We start from the raw sequence: 16,683 nt of genomic DNA, 5'->3' as shown, positions 1-16,683 counted from the left end.
AAAAGGTAGTCCTTTTCCAAAATGTTCACGAACATGTGATCTGAGTTTTAAAGAAAGATAATGTGTACTCAGTGTGCTGGTTATTCTCTATTCGGCTCTCAAATCTACCCCACACCCTCCATTCTCTGCTCCGTGTCCTGGAGGCTGATCTCTGTTGCTTCACCACCCAGGACCATTTACCCTCTGGATTCAGGTTGTTCTGGAAATGGAAGGAACTGACAGGAGATTGGAACGTGGAGAGAACTGATGATTTATGCCCTTACCTTGCTGTGGTGCTGAAGGACTTCAATATTCTGAGACCAGAGATTCTGTCGTGCAGCCCCTCTTACCTTTCCACATGCTGGCTCCTTCAGACCGACCTGCGGTAACAGCTTCCGCTGTTGCTACTCCCTGGGTTGCCCAACATCCCTTCCTGGTTCCTTTAACAATAGCCACACCTTTATAGACAGGCCCTTCATTAACCTCATTTTGGTTAAATACTTTGCATCTGCTATCTGTTCCCTGCCCAGGCATTCACAGAAACACCACACTTCAAAGAAATTAAATATGGATATCAAAGATGTTTTAAATGATGGGGTTGATTATTTGTTATATATGATAACTTGTCATGTCTATCTATCTATCTATCATCTATCTATCTATCATCTATCTATCTATCATCTATCTACATATCCACTCCCTTAATATTCCTTTAAACAGAGAGTAAGTCCTAAATTATTTGATTCAGGTAAAACTGACTTAAAGCAACTTTTCAGGAGACACACCTGTTTGCATAAATTGAGGGATCCTGGAAATTGTAGTTTGATGCTGAAGAAAAGAAATGTTTAAAGATGCACCTTGGTCTCTAGCCATGGTTTTAGCTACTAAATAGTGAAAGCCGACAGAGCCCAGAAGAAAATAAGTCCCATTCTATTCCAAGTTGTAGGGCTTTGATTTCAGTTTCTTTTTTTTTTTAATCACCTCAAAGAACTTGACTTTGCTGCCTTTTGCACTTTATAGCTATAGATTCCTTTCCAGTCAAACACAAACAAATGAATCAATAATAATTTTCAATAACAATAATAATGGCTAACATTTATTGAGCCCATACAAATGATGTATGGAGCGTATGTATATTAAAAATTGTTTGTTGTTTATCTGAAATTCAAATTAACTAGGTGCCCTGCTTCTTTAAATTTGGAGGCTTTGTTTTGTTTTGTTTTTGCTCAGTCTGGCAACTCTACACATGTGTGAGGGGCTATTAGTCAACAAAGATGTAGAACGTTTCCATCATTGCAGGAAATTCTATTGGAGAGCTTTGTTCTAGATTGTTATGAGCTCAGTTTACATTATGTGTTTATTAGTAATAAAAACCAACAGTAATGCTACTCATCACACTCTTGCTGTCTAAAGGGCAACACACGTGGATAAAAACAGGCATTTGTGTAGTTGATAGTCTGAGCAATTACATTTATTTTATTTGTTTTTAAGGGGAAATAGAGACTGAGCTTTCTGACACCAGCTTTCAAGTTAACATTTTAGGAAGCTGGATAGTCATTTTTCCCAACAACATACCTTTTGAGATGGTCTTCCTTTCAATATCACACAAGGCATTCTTTTAAAAAAACTGTTATTGCAAAATGCAATCTCCATAGAGAAATGTTTAATACATATTTGTACAGTTTCAAAAATAATCATAAGTCGACATTCTTTTGTCATGTGTGTTAGAAGCTGGTTACTTTCAAGGGATCATTTTGATTTCTTCTCTTATAATTTTCTAAATTTAGCCAGAAATATTTTTTTATGTTGTACACTCCTCTTCAATCAGCACCTGGTAAATCTGTAGTTATAATCCTCAATAAATTACTTAGAAAATAAAGGAATAGATTGTATTAAAGGAAGGTATTAAGAAAATTGACCTCTGTTTCTCTAATAAAAGTGGGAGAGACAGGATCCTTACAGCCCAATCAATGCCATTAATTGGTTATTGGAGCAAACGAATGATTCTCTTTACCTGTTCTGCTCTAGGTTTAAGAGGCACTGATCTGGTCAATTAACCTTTGGCATCATGGATTCGAAGCAATTTGGAAGAAGGCTATTTTTCATTTCCCTGGGCTATCCTTTTGTCCCATGCACTTTAAGAGAAAACTCTATCCAAGACATTCCAACAAATCCAGAAGGAAAAAAATCCTGATTCCCCTGATGCTTGTGAAGTGAGAATCACAAGCAGGCCGTGGGCCTTTATTTCTGGAGGGAGACAGCTGGAGCGCCTCTCTGAGGGGCTAAGAGCATCTTGCTCTTTATTCGGCTTCTCTGATCAGGACTTGCGTTGGGCATCAGTTTACCCACTGGTAAATGGAGTTGAATAATATATACTTACCACTCCATAGTAAATGAATATTGAAGATCTTTGGCTAAAGAGGGCTATGAATATGCAAAAGCACTATGAATACAAATCAAGAATTCATGACTTAGTAAAAGCTCAATATGTTGATAAATCTTGAATTTTTGCAAATGCTGAGATGTTTCGCTTTTATTCAGAATATATAATAGTCAGGGATTGAGGTTTAGCCAGAGAGGTTTTATGCAAAGGACACATATGTAACTACATACAGTAAGAAGCTGTACATCTGGCATGTTGCGGGAAACTGGAGGCACCAATCAGTCAAAAGTTCTAACAATTTTTCACTGCTTTTGGTAGCTCTCTTGTTTCTTGTCTTGGCCTGTCTACTAAAGCCTAGATGGGAAAAAAGAAAAAAGAAAAAAAGAAGGTTGGCGATTTCACTCAGGCAAAGCTCTGTCGTTTGTCCAAAGTCCACTGAAGCAGAGATGTAGCTCCGCCCCACAGAGTGCAAAGCCCAAGACAGCCTAGGAGAGCTCCCTGTTCACAGATCATGAGATCTTTACATGAGGCATTCTGACCTCGGAGGAGCAAATGCTGGAATGCGATACATATCCACAAATGGACTGTGCACGAGTACAGGCAGAGGCACTCCTGGCCCGTTCTGTACCTTGGTGTTAATTAGAGAGATGGGCCCCTTTCTCTGTCAGAAGCACACCCCACACCAGAGCACAGGATTTGGTGAGCCTCACTTGACCCTTTTCCTGCACACCTGTGCTATGAAGAATGGCACATTCATATGAGGTGGCCCCGAGTATGAACTTGGGGGAGCTCTTTGGTTTCTTTAGAAGAATGGATTTGCCTGTATGAAGAAATTTTGTTAGGTTAAATTTTTAATGATTTGCTACTAAAACCCCTGTACTCTCCAAACTCAGCTTTCTGGGTAATTCGAGGTGTCACCTCCTTCCCATTTAGAAGTCAGGGTAATTCAGCAGCTATGAGCACACATTCGAGTTAATGCTGAGCTTCCTAGTGGCTAGGGCAAAAAAAGGCAACTCAAGAAGTTCAGTTGCTCTCATTAACAGAAAAAGTAAATAGCATATCCATTCTACTGGAGAGACAAAGATCTTTTTTACTTTCAACTGGAAAAGAAATTTCTCAAGTGGAATTTCACTTGGGAGCCACTGAGAGACATTACAGGCAAGAGTGGCATCAAAAATGTAACAGCAAGTGCAATAGCAAGGTCCATATAAGTAGTTTCTTGTAACAAACCTTGATACCAGCAAAGCGCAGTTGAGTCAATTCTGAGAAGGCTGAGCTAATTTTGGCTTCACTGTGGATCTTTTGGTGCCTGATTCAATCAAAAGATAAGAGTTTCTGGGGAAGTAAATATCCAGCCTAATACTCAGAACGGTGGTTCTCAAATGTCCATCTGCAGTTAACTTCTGGGCGGTGACAAAGTTTTCATTCCTCCCCAGAAAAGGGAGAAAAAGAAGAGCAAGACACAAACATTTCATTGCAAATTGGCTAACTTTCCTCACTTGTTTAGGACCTACTTCATTGTAAGAGTATGTGCCCCAAATTTGGGAGAGATTAAAGGTCCTTTCTCTGATGTAATGATGGTAGAGCAGATGGTAGTTTTATAATTTTTATTGTTTGTTGAATGTCTTTATTTGCCAATATGAATTTGACAACACTGTTGGCCACCGAGTCTGAGGGGGTGGCTATTACTGCTCCCTAAAATCCCAGTGTTTGGCAGTGATAACCATGGACTATCTTCCCAACATAGGATTTCCCAAAATAGCAAATATTTGAGAGCCATACTTGCTGACAAGGGCTGGGCATAAGTGCATCTTTCTACACTGATGCTGGAGATTGCAAAGTCTCCTCACTATTCCCAGGGCTGGGCCTCCTCACTGCCACCAGACCTGGGCCTCAAGAAGGAAGCAATGTTGGATACGTGCAAACATCTTGACACACAATTTGTTGAAACCCCATTGTTCCACGATTTTTTTTTTTTTTCCACACCTTGCAGCTTGTGGGACCTTAGTTCCCTGACCAGGGGTTGAACCCGGACCCGGCAGTGAAAGTACCAAGTCCTAACCACTGGACCGCCAGGGAATTCCCTCCATGATTTGAGTCCGGAGGCTTTCAAAGCTGTGTCATCTCTGACTTGTCTTTGATATAGAAAAAATTCTCCTATGTTTTGACCATCCTTCTGCTATTAAGCACCCCAACGTGATGCTTGCCCACCATGGAATTAGTTATAAAACATGTTCCCAGATAATCTAATGAGTTGGCCTGCCATCAGGAAATATTTAGTAGATTGAATTGAATACAGAAGAAAGAAGAAGAATGGTTCATGGAGATAATTTTACCTTTGACCAAGTGCACACTGAGTCACGCTTACAGGAGTGAGATAGCAGGACTGAGTACGATGTGAGGCCACTCCTAGTTTCTGCTAATAGAGCAGTCATCAGTACCTTGGAGGACACTGACCTTCCCATCCACAGTGGATCTAAGTTGTTCCATCTTGGGTTTTAGTATTTTGGGGTTTACATGTTACCTACCCACTGAAATATGTTTCTTGAAGACAAATACCATGACTTCTACAAACATTCCCACATTAAAAAAAAAAAATTGAACACTGTGTACCAGGCTCCATCCTTGGTAAAGGGGATATAAAGATGTTAAGGGAAAACTTTCATTTATAGGCAGGCACTGTGCTTTAGAAGCTTTAACCATGCTTCTCAAACACAAAAATACTGCAAGGTAGGTATTATTTTCCTCTTTTTACAGATGTGGAAATTGAGATCCAGGTTAAACAATAGCCCAAAGTCACAAAGAGCTAAGAAGTGGAGTAGTCAGGATTCATACCAGATCTTTCTGATTTCAGACCAAACACCATGTTGTCTGAATAAGACACAGTATCTTTCCTCAAAGAGCTCACAGTCTAATAATCTCATTGCTGTTGGCATTTGGCATGCTTTGGGGCCCTGAGTACCTCTGACTATTTCTCCTGTGTTTAGAGAATTTCCCACCTATGAATCTGTATTTCCCCAAGACAGAAGACAGAAATTCACTTCCCCAACCTTCCTTTCATATGACTTAGACTATTTCATTCAGTCGCATCTGCATGAGACATTGACTGGGAAGGGAGTGGAATGAAGAAAAATGTGCCACGTGGACTCCATTCTGTAAAGGGCAGTAGCAGAGCCCCTTCCTTCAGAGGCAGCAAGGGTAGGGGTTCTACAGGTGACATCCATGCCCCGGATCAGGGAGCCAAGTTCTGATGCCTGCACCTCATGGGACGGCAGTGTAGTCTCCACTGGAGTAGTCTTAGACCTTGACCATCACCTCTGAACTTGATTTTCTGACCCTCCCAGAAATTCTCTGAGCACTCTCATGTCTTTTAGTAAATTCCTTTTTCTGCTTAACTAGCTAGAGTTAGTTCTGTTGTTGTCAACTAAAGATCCTAACTTTGTTTCTCCCACAGTGATTTCAATCCAATAGACGTTTCATAAATTTGGCTTGTTGGTCGATGAATAAGAAAATGATTGAACCGAATAAATTAATAGAAAATAAGCTCTCAAGGTCCTTCGCCATCCTGATCACCCTGTGTCTTCTGAATATACCTCAGTTTACTGATACATTTCCAAAATGTCATCAGAATTGAAAATAATGCCATAATGTGGCCTGATAGGCTTGAAGAGGATAGGGTGATCACTTCCCTTGACCTAAGCGGTGTATCCCTATTCTTGCAGTCTGAATGACATAAGCTCTCTTTGTGGCTACATCACATGGTTAATAAAAGAAACCTAAGAACTTAAGGGATTTAGTGGTCCTAAATCCAATGTGAGTTCAAATACGTGAGGTGGTTACTGGAAGAGCCCATGCAGTCTTAGGCGGCATCCATAAGAGCTCAGGGACAGCAGAGCTGACCCCAGGTGGACTGGGCTGAGTCCCACAGTCATAAGCTCCTAGTTATGGACGGACGAAGACTGCCTGGCCTCTAGCCGAAGACGCCGCCAACCTGAAAAGGGATTTCTGCTTCGAATAGAGGATGCGCTAGACAACAGAATCCGTGCTTCAGTGATTCTATCTTCCAAGACAGCATAGAATCAGGGGCCGTAAATTACCCAAATGTGGGCTTACAAATGTCCGTCTTGGAAGTTCCTGAGGCCTCAGGTACCTTGGTTATGCACTAAAGAAATATTCAGATGAAGTTCAACTCTAGAAAGTAATTGAAATCCTTAATCCAGGCTGAAGTTGGGAAAATTGAAAAATCCAACTAGGTGAAAACTGTTAGGAAATGTAGTCCACTTAAATATTGATTGGTTTAAAAAGAAACAGGCTTTGTGCCCTCCTGGTGTTTTCACTGGGGTTAAGGAACTGACAAGTAGACAAAAACATGAAAAATAAGTAAATTATACATTATGTTAGAAGCTATGAAAAAAAATAAGGTAGGGTAGGATAAAAGGGATCCAGAAGGTGGGCGTGGGGTCTGTTGCAATTTTTTTTTAATTAATTTATTTATTTGTTTATTTTTTGCTGCGTTGGGTCTTCGTTGCTGCACATGGGCTTTTCTCTAGTTGCGGCGAGCGGGGGCTACTCTTCCTTGTGGTGCGCAGGCTTCTTCGTGGCTTCTTTTGTTGCGGATCACAGGCTCTAGGTGCGCGGGCTTCAGTAGTTGTGGCACGCCGTCTCAGTAGTTGTGGCTCACAGGCTCTAGACTGCAGGCTCAGGAGTTGTGGCACATGGGCTTAGTTGCTCCGCGGCATGTGGGATCTTCCCGGACCAGGGCTCGAACCAGTGTCTCCTGCATTGGCAGGCGGATTCTTAACCACTGCGCCCCCAGGGAAGCCCTGTTGCAATTTTAAATACGGTGGTCAGAGTAGTTGTCACTGAGGAGGCGATGTCTGAGCAGACTGAGGGGGACTGAGGAGTGAGCGTGCAGCTGTCCGGGGGAAAAGCTCTCCTGGCAGAGTGAAGAGGGAGAAGAGTAAAGGCCCTAAGGCCAGAGTGAGCCCTGTATTCCAGGGACAGCCAGGAGGCCGATGTGGCTGGAGCCCAGGAAGCAGGAGGAAAGCGGAAGGGAAGGAGGTTAGAGAGGGTCAGATCAGGTGAGAGAGGATGGTGCCTCTGACCGAGCTGGTAGCGGTACTGAAGGTGAGAGACCGTCAGACCGTGAATGTGTTTTGAAGGTAGAGCCAAAAGAACTTTGCTGACAGAAGAATAATAAAGGATAAAGCCAAGGTTTTAGGTCCAAGCAACTGGAAGTTTGGAGTTGCCATCAGCTGGGTGGACCAAATCTGGGGAGGAAGATAAGGTCACCTGGGGACATGTTCGGTGGAAGTGTGAGCAGGCAGTACAACTGGACAGTTTGGAGACCCGGAAAAGGTCTAGGCTGCAGGTAGAAAGTGGAGGTCGTCGGCACACGGGGACACTTAGTGTCCGGATAGCGGATGAGGAAGGAGTGTAGATCTGGGAAGAGGAGGCTCAAAGAAGGCACCTGCAGCACCTGAGCATTCATGGAGGGAAAAGAAGGAATCCGCAGAACACAGCAGAACCGAGCAGGAGTGAAGCAGGAGAAAAACAAGAGAGTGGGTGCCATTCGTGTTTAAACATCTAATTTTGAAGACTTCGGAAGGCTACTAAACCGTCTCTTTCATTTTCTTACTCATTTAGAAAGAAAACCATATTATAGCTCTTGACAGGAAGAAGGAAAGAGAGGAAGAGAGGGAGGGACAGAAAGAGATTGTAATAAGAGACAGTGGAAGAAAGAGAGGGACAAAGGAGGGACAAAAGCAGGACGTAAACAGCACACACAGTAGCCCTTCAGGCACAAATGCTTTAAATAGTGTAAAACAACTTCTAAAAACATTAGACTTAATCCTACTCTAAAACTCATCTGAAGTATTTTAAGTCATTTATAGCATCTTACTATATCCTTCTTCTCTTTCTCTCTTGGAAGGAAGGAAGAAAGGAAGGAAGGATTTGTTCTAGATGCTTCTACCTAGTTATTTTCTTTAATCATAACAACAGTTCTGAGATCTATGAATTATCAGCCCCACTTTATGGATGAAGAAACTGAGGATCTGAAAAATAACAAGCTGCAAAACTGGTAAGAAATAGAACCTAGGATAGCTCACTGCCTTCTCACAATCAACTTGAGAGAGAGTAAATCTAGGAAGAATTTTCTCCTTACCTTTTCCCTAAGGTAGGAGAGGAGGGCTCCTAGGACTGCACAGTCCAAAGTTGCTACAGAGACTACCAGGACTCCCTTAGTCTGTGCTGTTTTGCGTTAAAACGGGATTATGGTTGTTAATGGATAGTGAATAAATTATAGTTCTCTCTTTAATTAATCATTGCTCCGCACTATTCAATACAGTGCTAATGGAATATTTTTGTAGTTATTTCTCCATATGTGAAGGTAACACTTTAAACCTCTTAAGATGTCTCCTAAGAAGCTACTTCTAGACTTTTTCTGGGACAGTTTTACAAGCAGAACATGGTGTTTTTTAAAATAGGTTTTTCCTTTAGAACAAAACTCCATCAGAAATGTCATACTCAGACAAGATGATGAAAAAGTGTGTGAGGAGAAGTCAAAAGGTCATTTCATACAAAATATGTTGGCCAATAAATTGATGTTCAGTTCATACAGCCTTTCTAGGACACACTAGGACATAAAGAGAGGTGGTGTGATACTGGGGGTGGAAATGTAAGCTTTGGAGACATGCAGGCTTGGCTTTAGGTCCTAGCTCTACCATCTCCCTGCAATATTGAGCTGGCAGAGTTCTAAATCACCTGGCCCTCGCTGCACTTTTCATTCTTCATTTCTGTCTCCAACTCAATGTGCCAGTCCTAGACATGCTCATCCAGAGGAAATATTGTCACACCTATTTCCCCAGGGCTCATGCCACCTCCACCAGCCCACCCCCGTTCTCTGCATGGATAAATGCAAAGAAAAACTTCACACTTTCCCACTGAGCAAATACAGCAACCACAATATGCCACAAGAACTGGGACAGTCCTGTGATGGTGGAATACTCTGAATGTTATGTGAGCACAGGAGGATTTGTAACCACACTGGCAGGGCAGATCAGAAAGGCTTCCTGGAAGAAGTGGTACTTGGACTGATTCTTAAAGTTAGCAAGGAAAAGAACTCAGGGTGGGAAGGAGGAAGAGGTACAAGGTACCAGAAGTAGCAGCAGGATAAATGTGCCTTTTCACTATCTTCTTCTTATCTATTATCTTCAACATCCTTCTGGATACCTTCTCTGGCAGAGGCTGTGAGTTGCCTACCAAAATATCCACTCTGCCCTTCTCTCTGGAATTAATGGAACAGCTAGAAACATTTACCAGTCTCCCTTGCATTTAGGTGGGGGACTTGAAGAAGTCCCATAAAAGAAAGGGAGTATGCCATTCTTCACTCTTCTTCCACCCTGGTGTCTGAAAGGTGGATGTGATGGCGAGGCTCTAGCAATCATCCTGGACTAAGAGGAAGATGGAACACAGGAACATAGGGAAAAATGGAGCTGGGAGCTGGAAGGAGTTTGAGTCCCTGACAACTTCGTGAAGCCAGAATACCTCAGCAATTTCTTTTATGTAAGAAATAGGTAAACTCTTCTCTTATGATTACTTTGTATTTTTAAAAATTATATGCAGCCAATCCTAAGTAACGCACCTTTCAAGACCATTCTAGTTCACAGATAATGATAATTTCTTTCTCTACATTATAGCACATGTTTGTACCACTCACTAAACAAATAAACATCTGTCTGGAGACAACCGTTGAATGACAATATCACTTTTCCTGGATTTATATCATACATGTCCAGTAAGTTATAAGCTCCTTGAGGGGAGAGCGTTAAATCATAGTTTTCCTTGTCACCTCAGTTCTTAGCAAATTATCTGCTATAGAGTACATGTTTAATAAGTGTTTACTGTCTAATTATGCCATGATTGCTCTTTAGAAAAAATGTGGGGACTTTTAAATCTTTGTTTAAAACTTTGCAGAAAGCGAAATAACAGAGTAAAGGAAAGTATCTCTTCTAAGGAAAAAAAAAAAAAGAAAAGACAAAAACTCAACCCGTAAAGTGATGGCTCTGAGACGACATGACTTAACATATAGTCAAGAAATCTCTGACTTTGTTTTCTTGGAAATAAAAGTTGTTAGCACAGAGACCACCTTCTAGGCCAAAGCCAATCCATCCGTGGGCAGAGCCACCCGGTTTTGAGTTTGTCACCTCCAGTGAATTATGACCCCCCAGAACACAACCTCAGGCAGGTGGAAAGCATTTGTGTTAAAAGGCAGACTATCTCACACATGCTTTACTTCTATGTCTTTATCCCAAATGCAGAATTCATGTACATTTGCATAAGCAACTTGTTTCACCCTCTACTGAATCTCTAATTTTTCTTTAAAAACCTTTAGCACTGTGCTGTGGGGCTGTCTGCCTTTCTGCAAACACCCAGTTTCCACAAACTGTCCTTAAAACTTATCTACACAGTCCACGGGCTGTCAACTATCATGTGAAAAAAGGCAAGTGAAACTGAGGAAGAAAGGAAAGAAAAATTACATCTGTATGCCAACCAAATGAACAAAAAAGAAAAAAGAAATAAAACCCGGGAAGAACAATTTACCATATCAAAAGAAAAAAAACACTTTTTAATTGACATTCTCTTTGTCAGTTCTGAAGCTAAGCACTTGCTCCTTCCTTATTAACTTTAGTCTTTAGAGCAATTTTTTCCGTTGTGAGCACTTTCTAAAAAATCATTTTCACACATTTCTCAGATACATCAATCCTTCCGGCATTCCTCTATGCTCACAGTATGGTACCCGGCTCTAAATATAAAAGACTTTTATTATGTCCATTAACCATGGACATATGTGCTCCAAAAGTTCCCTGACACGCAGTCATTTGTGGGTTTTTAATTATAAACAGAAAATATTCACTAGAAAAATAAAGAAGCAAGCCCATAAATATATCTTTATAAATTGAGTTTTGTTTGTATACAACAAAACATCTGGGCAAATGACTCCCCCAGTTGCCAGCTCCAGGATGTGAGCATGCATACGTTTATAAACACACAGAGGTGCACATACATTCACATGTGCAATTAAATTCTTGCACTGGACAGGACTCAAACATCTGTAATTGCAGGTACAGCTGTCTTGTAAATAAAGGAATGGATTTTCCTTACACTCACCAGGTCTCATTCCACACAAAAAATCAAGTGGGAAAGAGGGCAATGCCCAGTAAAATACTTGACAAAGTCATATTTTTTGAATGCATTTTATTTTAACAACCAAAAAATTCTAACAGCCTAACAATGCACATAAGTTAAAAATTAATTATCACTTAGTGATAACAAAGATAGTTGATTTACATGGAAAAAAGAACATTTACAATATGTTAATCCTTATTCACATTGTTGATATCGCAATAAAACACAATTTGTTTTTTCATTTCACAAAAAAAAAAAAAAAGGCGGGAAATTGTGCTTTGTCAAGAGGCACTACAAGAGAAAGTTTCTTCTTCCAAATAGATATTATATGACAGATATTGAATAAATAGACATATATGCATTGTAATTCGCAAAGATCTGGCAAGACCACAGGCTAAAATGCCCACAGATTCACTTAGAACCACTGCAAACTTGGCAGTGAAATTAAAAAATAAAAGGCAAGACTTAGCATTGAAAAATACCTAATAAATTTTTGGTTGAAGTGTAAAAGATACCAAATGCGGATGCCATCGATAGATGAACCACCTTGTAAGAGCTTGGCAAAATCAGTTTCCATTACGTGTACAGAGTGACCTTCAGCAACAGTGTAAGAAGACAATTTGGAAAAGTAACTCAGATATTAGGAAGCAGCAACCATGGACGTTCTGATTAAAGCTGCAGCATACTACAGAAAATAGGAAGGACGGGCCCAGGGCTTGACTGCAAACAACCATCCTTTTGCAAAGGTATACGACGCTCATGTCAAGATAATTTTTTAAACATCATTATTTGAAAAAGTACAGGAAAATGTCCCTTTAAAAACTCCAGAGGTTACTGAGCAGCTAGAACTAGCTTGTATTGCAACATGTCTTCTCCCTGTATATTGTTAAGTTCTGAGTTAATATCTACACATAGAGGTTTGTTTTTTTTAACTCCGACCTTTTATACCTTTCAAATATATAAATAGTATTAACAGTTATATTACAATGTTTGTGTAGTAAACAGAAAATAACTTTCAAAGTGATATTGCATGAGGTCTTTGAAAAGGTTGCATGAGAGCACGACTCTAAAAAAAATCCAACCGTGTGGGACTGTTTGACGGCCACCTTGAAGCATGAGATTAGTTTCACTTGGCCAGTCCTGAAGGTGAGGTCTCCTCTTGCAATGACTAGAAGTAGAAGTGGGAAGTAATGGTTTCTGATGGGAAGCTAGAGGCGGTGGGAGGACTATAGTAGATTGCAGCTTTAATGCTCATTCCACTAAACAGCCAGTCGGCATTAGTTCTGCTTTATGTAAGGTAACTGCTACGTAGGTAACTGGGAAAATGTTTCCATTTATGACGAGTACGTGATTCCACTGAAATTGCTTTGCTTACTCTATTGCCTGGAGCTGCACAATGATTCAAAAACGGGTTCTTGTCAGGGCTGCCCCCATAGTAGGGAAGGCATGAGGCGCGTGAGAGCAAGGACTGAAAACGTCTGGTTAGGTGGACAGAATACGTACAAAGAGGAAGCCCAAAGTGAAACAGAAATGAGAAACGTCTTTCGGGAGATGAAGGGATGGAGATTTATTTGAGAGGGAGCCCCTTTAACTGGGCAGCAACTTCTTTTCTAACTTAATATTACATTGAACTATTTTCTATTTAAAAAAAAAAAAAGAAAAAGAAAACAGCAACAATAAACAAGTTTTAAATGAGCAGGCTTATTAATTTTAAGATCTGAAGCCACAAGCAGGTAAATAAATTTCACAATAAAATGTGGCTCATACTGTGAATTCCATTTGTCTGACATCAGTATGTCATTTTATCGAGACTGCACTAATGGACAAGTTTTCTCTGTACTGAATTTCAGCTTTACTCATTTGGAATTCCACAGAAATGCATCTGGTTCACTACAGTAACGACAAGTTGAATAACGGAACGCGAGTCAGTTTAAGTGTGCATTGTGTCTTTAAGATTAATTTGACTGGTATCATTTTAAGGTGCCCTGATTTTTTTTTCACTTTACTTTCTTCTTCTTTCTTTCTTCCTTTCTTTTTTTTTTTTTTTTTTTGGCAGTGTTGATTTGTTTTGTTAAATACATACCTCAAAAATTACCCATCAAGCTGCCAGATAGGAAGCCATAGAATTAAAAAAAAAAAAAAAATCAGGGACAAACACAGAAAATAAATAGGAATTCAAAAATAGTCACCCCACCCTGAGAGCAGGCCGCAGTTTATCAAAAAGCCAAAGCGACTCACTGTGAAGTGGTTTTTTTAATACATAAACAAGTCTCTTCTTTAAGAACTCATTTCACAGTCTATTCTTTCGGATTGTAAAGTTCTCTGTCCCATGCAATTTAATATATATATGTAAATATATAGATATATACATATACATATACACACACACTTGTAGCTTCCTTCATTTATTTCATAGGTCTTTCCATCCTGGAACTTGCCTGGTGTCTCTTCCGTAAGTGCAAGGATAATGAAGGCAGAGTCTCCTGTGATTATAATGACTATGATCCAGTCCATTGTAAAGCGTAACACTTTAGTGTCTTTGCCAAGGCGATGTCTGATTCAGAAATACTGAACTTATTCAGTCTACAGGTGTATCCTGTGCAACAGAGAGATGTCAAAAAAAGGTAAGGAAAACAAAACAGACCAAAAAAAGACAAAAATAAAATAAAGCAAAAAAAAAAAAAAATGTTTTTAAAGAAACTAAAACAGAAAATCCTTGGACCGATGTATTGCTTTGCCTGGTGGCAGTTCACATTATCTCTGGTCAATTTCAGCAGGCACAGCCTTGCTTTTCTCCGCATTCTCCTCCTCAGCCTCCACTTTGTACATCTCCTCCGAGCCTTCCTCGCTGTCATTCTCCTCCGACTCTGTCAGCAGCTCCTCGTCCTTATACTCGGCCACGTCCACCACCGAGCCCAGGTGTTCCTTGAGCTTCCCATGATGCTTCACGTGGTACCGCTGGTTCTGGAAGAACTTGATGATGGTGTGTTTGGGGAGATCCAGCTGAGCAGAAAGAGTGTGGATGGCTTCCTGGTCAGGGTACAGGCCCACATCATGGATGAAGCTTTGGAGGATCCCGAGGGCTTCCAAAGAGATCTTTGTGCGAGACCGAGGCTTTTTGGTGCAACTGTCTTCAGCCGGAGGAGGCGGGGGAGGCGCTTCTTCTCTGGGAGGGGAGCTCTCCTTGGCTGGCTGAGACTGCTGTCTATGAAGGACCTGATAATTAAAATTTAAACAAAATTAATATGTGATTCACAATCTCACCTTTCAAAAGCCATCGTCCCTCTGAAATACATGTTGTCTAGCTAGCACTGTAGTGATGCTGTAGTCATGGTAAGTTCAGGTCTTCTGAAAACTTAAAAGAATTTCTGGAGATTCAGAATCTCATCTACAAAACAAGAGGTTAATAATAGTAATGTTTCCATTCGGAGGCACAGAGAAGTTAAGTCATTTGTTGCCAAAGGTCATTCAAATTCAAAGGATCTGTGGCTCCAGGGCCTTGCTGTTAACCAGAGTGGTGTGCTACCTCTCTGAAGCCCAATGACAAAGAAACTGGACCCAGAGGAAAAGTGCAGGCTCTACAGATGAGATCACACGGGCTCACGTCCAGACTCTTCCCCTTAGCTGGGTGTCCTTGTGCAGGACACTAAACATCTTTAAGCCTCAATTTCATCATCTATGAAAGAAAGATAAGACACTGACTTCCTAGGGATGTTGGAAGGATTAAATGACATAATGCATGTAAAGAACAGTGCTTGCCTTAAACCAGAGGTTGACAAACTTTTTCAGCAAAGGGCCAAATAGGAAATATTTTAGCCTTAGCAGGGCCATACCGTCTCTATTGTGATGCCTCAACTCTATAGTGTGAATATAAACAAATGAGCATGGCTATGTTCCAGTAAACTTTATTTATAAAAACAAGTGGCAGGGACTTCCCTGGTGGTCCAGTGGTAAAGAATCTGCCTTCCAATGCAGGGGACTCGGGTTCAATCCCTGGTCTGGGAACTAAGATCCGACATGCCGCAAGGCAACTAAGCCCACGCGCCACAACTAGAGAGAGAAAAATCCACACGCCACAACTAGAGAGAAGCCCACGCGCCGCAATGAAAGATCCCGCGTGCCACAACTAAGACCCAATGCGCCAAATAAATTAATTAATTAATTAAAAAAAACAAAAAACAGGTGGCAGACTGGATTTGGTCCATGGGCCAGAGTTTGTTCACCTCTGGCTTAGGGCAAACATCCGATAAATGATAGTCATTATTATATCAGCCTCATAATTACTCTTAGAGTATAACAGTGGAATAAGTCAGTATTTGAGTCAGAAAATCAATTCTCCATAAAATTAGGAACAACTTCTGTTTATTTTCTTTTAGCCCTGATCTTCATCCTTAAACAAGAATGTTTTTTAAAAATATAAAAACTTCCAAATTAATTAAAAGATATAATTTTTCATTAAATTATGCCCTTTAAATGACTAGATTATACTCATATAAATGGACCTCCTCAATATTACTGATGTCGAGGAGACAGCAGTGAGTGGTGGCTTGAAGCGAGATTTTGGTTCCCTGCCCAGGAATTGAACCTGGGTAGCCTGGGTGAAAACCAGGAATCCTAGCCACCAGAGGCTAGAGAACAAACTATTCATCCTTTGTTCTGCAATCCACTTCCTTTTTTTTGTGTTATCCTTCATGTCAAGGTTTTCTAGTTGTAATTAATTTAAATTTCTCTTTCATTTCTACCTATTCCCCACTCATTAGAAAACCAAACCAAACCAAAAAAAAAAAAAAACCCTCTAGTATTTAAATACTAGATCCAAGTTGGAGCCACTCCTGCCTGGGGTGCCACATCAGCAGATTGAACTTTCATGTTGCTATAAATGCTCTGCTTGACCAGAAACACAGTATCCTGTCAGCAAATCCCCAAATGCAACGCCAGCTCTGGGCTCCATACTTACTTCTTTGTTCTCTGATCTTTCTAAATAAGGTCAGATATGCAACCCCAGCCAATCACGCCCTGTTTTCTGTGGCGCCACTTCTAATGCTCTATAAAACTGGCCCAAAATCCCTCCGGAAGAGTGTTCCACTGCTTGTGAGGAACTGTATCCACTACAACCCATGGACTGTTCCCCC

At 40.7% G+C, this 16,683-nt stretch overlaps 1 protein-coding gene across 2 annotated transcripts in view; it reads right to left on the bottom strand.

Moving 5' to 3' along the window:
- Positions 1-7,009: 7,009 nt before the first annotated feature.
- SATB2 (SATB homeobox 2) overlaps positions 7,010-16,683 on the bottom strand; it is a 194,017-nt gene continuing 184,343 nt past the window's right edge. The window contains exon 11 of one of the 2 annotated variants that reach the window (XM_082397359.1): positions 7,010-14,767. In XM_082397359.1, the coding sequence (XP_082253485.1) occupies positions 14,306-14,767 (462 nt within the window). In that variant the 3' untranslated portion in view covers positions 7,010-14,305. The remainder of the gene's footprint in view (positions 14,768-16,683) is intronic. The other variant, XM_082397358.1, reaches the window with a different exon arrangement.

This window comes from Balaenoptera borealis (assembly GCF_965194805.1).
Source record: "Balaenoptera borealis genome assembly, chromosome: 6".
NCBI lineage: Eukaryota > Metazoa > Chordata > Mammalia > Artiodactyla > Balaenopteridae > Balaenoptera > Balaenoptera borealis.
This window is presented reverse-complemented; position numbering and strand designations above follow the sequence as displayed.